Source organism: Montipora foliosa, chromosome 11, assembly GCF_036669935.1.
Source record: "Montipora foliosa isolate CH-2021 chromosome 11, ASM3666993v2, whole genome shotgun sequence".
Taxonomy (NCBI): domain Eukaryota; kingdom Metazoa; phylum Cnidaria; class Anthozoa; order Scleractinia; family Acroporidae; genus Montipora; species Montipora foliosa.
Window position 1 is genome coordinate 34,418,674 of NC_090879.1, and position 9,005 is coordinate 34,427,678.

The window sequence follows — 9,005 nt, forward strand, 5'->3', positions numbered from 1 at the left end:
ACCTCAGCCCCAAAGAAATATCAGAAGATTGTCAAACATGCCCTGATTGGCTGCAATGAATGAGAAGATGTGTCAGTTCAGACTTTCAAAATTAACATTCTTTGGACATGAGCAAACAAGGAATTTCACCAAGTGAAGAGAAGGTGTCTGTAATTCAAAATGCCAAGCCACCACAGAATAATGCAGAAGTCAGATCATGCCAGATTACGCCCAGTTTGCCGACCCGCTCAGAATCCTTAGAAGAAGGGATCAACATTTCATGTGGGGAGACGCCCAAGAGAAATTCTTCCAGAAGTTGAAAGATCTGCCAACCCAAGCACATACTTTTTCTACTTCAAGAATGAATGCAGAACGCGAATTGCAGCCGACGCGGGTCCAACAGGCTTAGGAGCTATTCTCACTCAGCTACAAGATGCATGTGGAGAGTAATCTCCCATGCATCACGAAATCTTACTAACGTGGAAATGCTGGCCGACTCCCAAACGGAAAAGGAAGAGCTTGCATTGGTATGGGCTTACGAGAGATTTAAGCTGTATGTATATGGTCGAGGATTCGAACTAGAGACCGATCACAAACCTCTGAAACACATTTATAACACGGCCTCTAAACCGTCTGCACATATAGAACAATGGTTGCTTAGCTTGCAGGGCTACAATTTCAGAGTAATTTACTGTCCTGGTAAGACCTACATTACTGAAGCCCTTTCAAGGCAAACTTTCATGGATCTGAAAGATCCCAGTGGCGAGGAAGCTGACTCTGTCAGAGCTTTTGTACAAGAAAGTACGCCAATGGCTATTACAGCAATAAAAGTCGAAAGAGAACCAGAAAAAGATCCTGAACTGTGTAGTGTTAGATACTGCATACAAAGTGGTGACAGGTCTCAATAAAACTTGCTTCATTCCCTGAGCGTGAAGAATGGACTTTGCACAGTAGGAAAGTTAGTCAAGCACGGAAGAAGGATCGTTATCCCTCAGAGCCTTAGAACTGCTTTTAGCACATGAGGTCCATCAAGGTATTATGAAGAGGAAAACACAGTTGAGAACGAAAGTGGCCCAAAATGGACTTTGATGTGGAGCCGCCCTGGATGCCAAGTAGTGGGAGAATTTTGTCCACCTGAGCCAATGCAGCGTGTAAAACCACCGTCCGGAAAGTGGCGAGATGTAGCCCTCGATGTCTTAGGTCAATTTCTTTCTGGAGAAAACCTATCTCTAGTGGATTACTACAGCCGTTTCTTTGAAGTAGTTGACATGCACACAACCACCTATCATGCAGAAGATGATTGATGCGCTAATGCCCATATTTACACGATATGGCTACCCATTCAATCTTATGTCGGACAATGTTCCTCAATTTGTGTTCGAAGAATGTAAAGCTTTTCTAACTGAACATGGGATCGAACATCGAAAACCCACTCCCCACTGGCCCCAAGCGAATGGGGAAGTAGAGCGCTAGAACCGAACGTTGTTGAAGTCACTCAAAATAGCTGAAGTTGAACGCAAAACGTGGAAAGAAGAACTGGACAAATTCCATTTAGCAGACAGAACAACCCCTCACAGCAGTATAGGAACAACCCCAGCATTTCTAATGTTTGGAAGAGAACTTAAGTCCTAGTTACCGGAACTACTTACCAATGAGAGTGTTCTGGATGAAGTAATTAGAGATCGTGACTGGAATCAGAAGCTTGCGACACGCTCTTTATAACCCTATCACTCCGAGAGAGAAAGCTGTTGTCAAGAACAGCAAGTCATCCGGAGAGTTAACTCCCACCTTTGAGACTGAGCCTTCCACTGTTCAGACAAAGCCGGGAGGGACAAAAACTCATATTGAAATCAGCCGAAGGTGTAGTACACCGGAGTAAATAACCAACTGGTTTGCCTCCAGCCAGTTGGGATTCTTAACGGTTGTTGTTGTTGTGTTCTGTCGTTTCGTTCATTGTGTTTCATTGGCCCTCAAAAACCGCTATGGGGAGAGGGGTCAATTAAGTATGTATTGTATTGTGCTACATGATGCAAAGAAGTCGAGAAGCATGGCGTGTTTGTGACTTTAAGTGTGTTAAACTAAAGTGTGACGAATCTGTTTATATCGCGGCCATCACTGCATTCTGCCTTTGCAAAATAAATCTGAGAATTCCTATGAAGTTCTAGTCCTTTATAAGCCCTTAAACGTTCAATTCAGGTGTCTACACGAGACAATTGCTCAAATTGTGCAGATACACTGTAAGTACGTGGATCAATTTTCTTCCGACAAATTCCCAAGCGTTCTAACTCACCCTATCTGCCTAATTGGCATACTTTGGATTCCTAACAAAACTGTGTATTCACAAGCCCAGACAACTGAAAACATTCTTCCATTTCTCTCGGTCATGAAGCCAATTTGGCACCCTCAAAGTTCTTTAATAGTATGTCAGAGTTGCAAGATGATACATTGGGAAAGTTCAGTGGTCCACAGCACTCAGGGTCTGAAATAATTTGACTTTTATGTCTGTAGCAAAAACGGAAACCTCTTTTGGGAGAAGTACATGAGTTTGGGAAAAAAGGTGAATTTGAACTAACGAGTAAATATTTGAGTACAAATATACTAACTAAGATACAAGTTTGATGCCACGGTACAGGATATTACACAACAATGTCAAAATAGATTACCTTTGCATCAGTTCCTCCACTTAACCTGTGTCCTAAGGCTCTAAATGGATATTTTCCACTTGCTGGGTTTAAGTCTGATCGAGAGGAGATTGCATTCTCGCCACTGTATGGTGGGGTGCAGTTACAACGAGCCAGTGGGTCATGTTGGTAGTCATTGTATCTGAACAGCACATGATTGGAGGTTAGACAAAATAGAGCGGTTTTCAATTGAGTGTCGAAAGTAATCAGGGAATTGCTTTGGTTTTGCATTACTTCACTCAGTGATTGGTTCAAAGTTCTCGCGCCACTTTTTCTACCAATCAGAAGTGAAACCAATGGCTACGTCTAATTACTTCGAGTTTTAATTGGTTTCCTGGATTTTCTCCGCCCTTTTTGATTAGCCAAAAGGCCTGCAATAAAGGCATCTATTAAATTTGGGAGACAGGGTCTACTTTGTAGTTGGAATAATTTGACATACTGTCATGTTCAATTTGACTGCAAAATTATCATTTTTCGCATAGCCCTCCTATAAAATTTAATTTTTCTTTAACCTTCGATCCTTTTCTTAAAACTACACTAAAAAAATAGCAAAAATAAATTTGTAAAGCCCAGAGCCCCCAAGGAAATGCTGCTTAACGTAAATTATGTTGGATTGGATGATTTTCAGTCCCCTTACAGAAGAATGAAACATCATATTAAAACAAACCTCATCAATTTCATCATGGAATTCATATCAACCACCTTGTGGTGATCCCTTTTGAAGATCTGAGCTCGAGGTGATCCCTCATAACTGAACCACGAACCAAACTTTTTCACATTTTCTGTTCCACCACTCATGTTGAAAATATACGGAAAAAACCTACAAGTAGAAAGAGCAGATGGAAACACCTGATGGAAAAACAAGTTAAATTTAAGACTGGAGTTCCGTGCTCCATTCTCATATAACTTGCGATCAACAGCAGCCCCTCTTGTGTACATTCCAAGCTAGGGCATCAGATACTATTAAATCAATAGCTTCCATAGGTTAACTCTGTCCCAGAAAGTGCTGGACAACTATCTGATTACTTTTCATTTGCGAAGGAATCAAGAAAGTTTTTATTCAGAAGTCATACACATTTGATTTCTTCGGACGCTTTCAATTTGACAGAACTCACCAGCCAGACCGGTATTTAGAAGGGCAAACTCTACAACGCCTTCAAGTTAACACACTTTGAGGATGACATGATGTATTTACTTCTCCTTCATATTGTTGCATTTTCTTTGCAAACCTTTGTGTCTGCAGGCCAGTTCTGATAAAATAAAAGCGCCCTCAGTGACATATATCACCACCATCTTTTAATTGTTTTATTCTACAAATATTACATATGAATCAATAACCTTTTTGGTGCCGTTCCTTACATGACACGAAGTCATTTTAAGTATAAGTAGGTTTTACAAGTAAAGAGCCACCTTGTAGAAGTATTGTGAATAAAATAATTAAGTTACAATTTTTTTTTCACACATTAGCTCGATTCCCAGCAACATAATCTGTTAAGGAAAAGTATGTAAGCTTCGACGAATTCTCTAATTCACCACTTTTTACCAAAACACATTTCGTTTAACCAGAATCCATTGCATTTTACCAGAATGCACTGCGCCACCATCCATCTATGAGAACATAAACTGATGGTTAACCAAGTTTCTAAACTATCCGATACCGAAGACAGAGGATCTTTTGACTACCCTGGGGACGTGGTGCAAAGTTTATCAAGCTTATCAGCAGATGACCCTGGATGAGGAACCTCGGAAATTTACGACGATCAACACACACTTCATTGCAGTATAACAGACTACTGTCTGGAGTCTCCTCGGTAACTTGAATTTTTCAGAGGACAATGAAAAACCTCTTGTAAGGCATCCCTCATGTCATCGTCTGGATGGATGACATTCTGGTTAGTGAGAAGGATGACAACAATTACCTTGCCAACCTAGAAGCAGTACTTAAAGAAGTTGTCCGAAACTGGATTGCGGCTGCGGAAAGAGAATTGCTTCTTTTAACAGGGCTGGAATTTAAATTTTTGGATTACTAACCTTTTGGGTTAACAGACATCTTTTTCACTAACCAAATTGTTGTTGTCCTGTGACTTGTAAAAATAAAAGAACCCGGATGTCGCCTACTTCATCCAACAAGAAAGCCTGGCGCGCAGTTTGTGTTTAATGTGTTTAATGTGTTTCGAAGATACAGAACGAGCCAGAATAGCCACCGGAGATGACTCAATTATGAAGGCTACAAATGACCACATCGAATCTAAGCAACATGCGAAGGAAACCAAGAATGATGTTACTTGTTACAAATGTGCACAGTGGCCAATTAGGTCATATTGCACGCTGGTGTAAGAAAGAAAACCAAGAAATAGCCACTGGTGTAGCAATTGCCGCAGCAAAACACTGTGTCGGAATTTTCCATCGTAAGGCAAGGAACAGATTAGACAAGGTCAATAAAGCCTGTGAAGCTGCGTGTGATTCTCATGATCACTCATTGCATTTAAAACCAATGCACATGCAAGTGAAGTACACTCAAGAAAGCCTGACACACTGCTGGTAGTCTGTGGTGCAAGTGCACACATCATAAATGATGAATCCAAGATTATCAAGTTTGACAACACGTTCAAACCAGATAAACATTACATTGAACTAGCAAATGGAACATGATCGAACATTGTTGCACTCAAGAGAGGATTCGACTGGAAAACTCTGAAGGATGCTTTGTACATTCCATCTTAATCCTCAAGACACATTTTCTGTGCACGCTGCAACTGAGAGAGGTGCTAGAGTAACTTTCCAACCAAATTCTGCTGAACTTGTTTACAAGGATGGTACTAAGTTTAACGTTGAGAAACATGGTAGATTATACTATCTAAGCACATATCATATAATTGATTCTGATTCTGTCAGTTATGCAAGTGATCTAAAGGACTGGCATGAAATTTTGGGAAACTTTGATTATGAGGACATAATGAAATTAGAGCTTGTAGAGGATTGCATGAAATTTAGCCATACTAATACCAGTAGACCTGGTGATTGTGAGATTTGTGTAAAACGGAAACTGAGACAAAGTAGAAATAGGAAACCTGATTTACGTGCGACTGAACCATTGGAACTAGTCCATACTGACCTTGTTGGATCTGTTGATCCAATCTCTAGAGAAGGTTAAAGATACTATTTAGCATTTACTGATGATTTTTCAGGGGCAGTATTTGTATATTTTCTGAAGAATAAGAGTGACACTGTAGCTGCTACAGAGAGTTTTCTAGCGGACTCAGCCCCATTTGGTAAAGTCAAGTGCGTATGGTCGGACAATGGTGGGGAATTTATATTTCAGGCGTTTAAGTCTCTTCTGAGAAAAAACCAGATAAGGCATGATACCTCTGCACCTTATTCTCCGTACCAAAATGGGACTGCTGAGCGCCACTGGAGAACTTTATTTGAGATGGGTAGATGTTTACTCATACAGAGCAGTTTAAGTAAGGAGTTTTGGCCATATGCAAATGAATGGCAGCTGCATACACGCGCAATGTGTGTTACAACAATCGCTTGAAGAAAACACCCTATTTTGCTTTGACAGGCCGCAAGCCTAATTTATCTAACACGAGAGTTTTTGGATCTGAGTGTTATGCTTACACACAGAAGAAGCGGAAATTGGACCCTAGGTGTAAGAAAGGGATTTTTCTCGGGTATGGCAAAGGGAGTCCTGCTTATCTAGTGTATTTCCCAGAGACTGGCAAAGTACAGGATAGTTAAATTCATCACAAAGAGAGTCGGTGAACAGCAGGTGCAGACAGAACATCTGTTAGGTGATGACAGCCGAGAAATTCTATGCTGTTACGGCATGACACTAACCCTGATGCTTGTCCCTGTATGGTTTGTAACAGACGGGTAGAATTGGAACAATATATTACACTGTTTCTTAGTGGACCACTGTGTTTATACAAAACAAATTGGGAGGAAACTGGTCATGATACTTATATGGGTGGATGACATCATTGTTGCAGCAAGTGACATGGAGCTTATGCACGACACTAAGCGAATGCTGCAAGAGAAATTTCAAGATCTTGGTAGACTTTCATATTTCCTAGGAATTAACTTTGAACAAGGGAATGGTTTTGTCTAGATGAATCAAAGGCATTACTTAAGTAAAGTACTTGAAAGATTTGAAATGACAAATTGTAAGCCAAGGGCCACATCCTCAGAGAAGAAACTTAACTTTGGAATAAAAATCTCTTTTGACCCTAGAAGGTATCGTGTCGTTGTTGGTAGTATAATTTATGCCATGACGTGCACTAGGCCAGACATGTGCTGGATTGTTACTAGGTTGTCCCAATTCTTGTCTAAGCCACTTCAGGAGCACTGGACTGCAGCGATGCATGTGTTGAGATATTTAAAAGGTAATCTTGACTAAGAGTTGTGTTACAGGAAATGTGATGAAGGCCTAATGCTTGTAGGCTATAGTGATGATGATTGGGCTTCATAATCAGACGATAGACGTAGTACTAGTGGGTACTGTTTCAGCTTGAATAGAGTTGGTCCTCATATCCTGGAAATCCAGGAAACAGCCAACAGTGGCTCTGTGATCCTGTGACGCAGAGTATATTACATTGGCAGCAGCGGTGCAAGAAGGATTGTACCTTACTCAATTGGTGAACGATGTTGGTAAAATGTGTGAACCTGTTGCAATCTTTGAAGATAAGCAGGGTACAATTGCATTGTGAAAAAAGTCCTGTCAGTCGACAGAGATCAAAGCACATTGATGTCCGTTACCACGTTATTTGCACAGTCCAAAGTACTGGTAAAGTAGTCATCAAGTATTGTCCCACTACTGACATGGTTGCTGATGTTATGACTAAGGCAACAACAAAACTAAAGCTTCATATTAAGTTTAAGAGTTATATTTTTGGTTATAAGTAATTATATTGTTGAGTTTATAACTATGTATTATGGCTGCACATAGATAAATTACTATTTGTATGCAGTAATCACAGTAGATTATACATTGGGTTGCAATACATATCTTTTGTAAACATAATTAAGATTTAAGAGTAAATGAGATCAAGTTGGGGTGTTGGGAGTGATCTCAAGTTACTCGACACTGGGTGTCCTGTGACTTGTAAAAATAAAAGAACCCGGATGTCGCCTACTTCATCTAACAAGAAAGCATGGCTTGCAATTTGTGTTAATGTGTTATCGTTTATCTTTGCGTCCATTATCAGCTTTGAACACAATCCAACAATTGTAAAGTTTGGTAGCCAAGCTCACAATCATTGCTCAAATATTGAACAGCTTGATAGTAGCGACTACCAGGGTTGGAAATTCTCTGCAGATGGTACAGAACATTTCCTGTTTATTCTCATCGAATTGAAGCCATGCAAACGTTTTTTTCCACTCCTGCCCAAAATTCCCTCGTGTTTCCGCTTTTCTTAAATTTCATAACGCTTTCGGGAGCTCGAGTCTTCTGGCATGCCATTTTTTGTCCTTTGTTCTCTTTCTCACCTTTACATTTTTCTTCTTCATCAACAGTACTTTCACCTGCAGCATGCCTTTTTCGAAGAAATCTATGCAAAGATCTCTACATGTCAATTGATTCAGTGGCTAACTGTTAGTGGCTTACGAAGATTGCAAGATGGCGAATCTGATAAAGTTGCGTCCGCATCCCCAGATCAAACACAACCTCGTCCCAGAGCCTTAAGGCTCAAAATGGCAGCAGTTAGATTCGATCGTGGAGATTGTTTGAGACAAAAAGCAATGAAAGAAAATATATAGAAAATATCGGCATTTCCTAAAAATTATCATTTATTTGTCAAAAGATAATTTCTTACACATAATTTAATACGTAAGGAAATTAATTTATACTAGCCATGTCGGGTTAGTTGGGCGGATTTTCAGTTGGTTAACGGGTTACCCTTGCTTTTGAGCCCCGGGCCCTTTTAATATGGTGCCCGAAGTCACCTTTTTTGGAAGACATAGAGAACGCCCCAGCACCTGAGAATGCTACACAGCTACGTGCATTCCTAGGAATTCTGAACCATTATTATCGCTTCCTAGCAGGCATTGCTACTGTACTCGAACCTCTCCACAAGCTTCTAAGACCCCAAAGGCACGAAATGGTGTTGGAAGACTGAGTAGCAGGGGCCCTTGAACATTCCAAGAAACTCCTTAAGTTTGCGAAATTCTTAGTGCATTTCCAGCCAGATCTGGAATTAATCTTGGCAAGCGATGCCTCAGATTATGGATTAGGGGCTGTGCTCTCCCACAAGATGCCTGATGGAACCGAACGTCCAATTGTTTACGTCCAATTGGTCACTGAATGCAGCTGAGCGTGGTAATAACAGATGAGAGTGTAATGTGAAG

The 9,005-nt window shown here is 40.5% G+C and overlaps 1 protein-coding gene across 1 annotated transcript in view; it reads right to left on the reverse strand.

Annotated features, from left to right (window-relative positions):
- The window catches only part of LOC137976275 (putative phospholipase B-like 2), a 30,733-nt gene that overhangs the window by 3,618 nt on the left and 18,110 nt on the right, over positions 1-9,005 (reverse strand). The window contains exons 9-10 of the mRNA XM_068823571.1: positions 3,328-3,480; positions 2,643-2,802 (exon numbers count right to left, since the gene is read on the reverse strand). Of these exons, the coding sequence (XP_068679672.1) occupies positions 2,643-2,802; positions 3,328-3,480 (313 nt within the window). The remainder of the gene's footprint in view (positions 1-2,642; positions 2,803-3,327; positions 3,481-9,005) is intronic.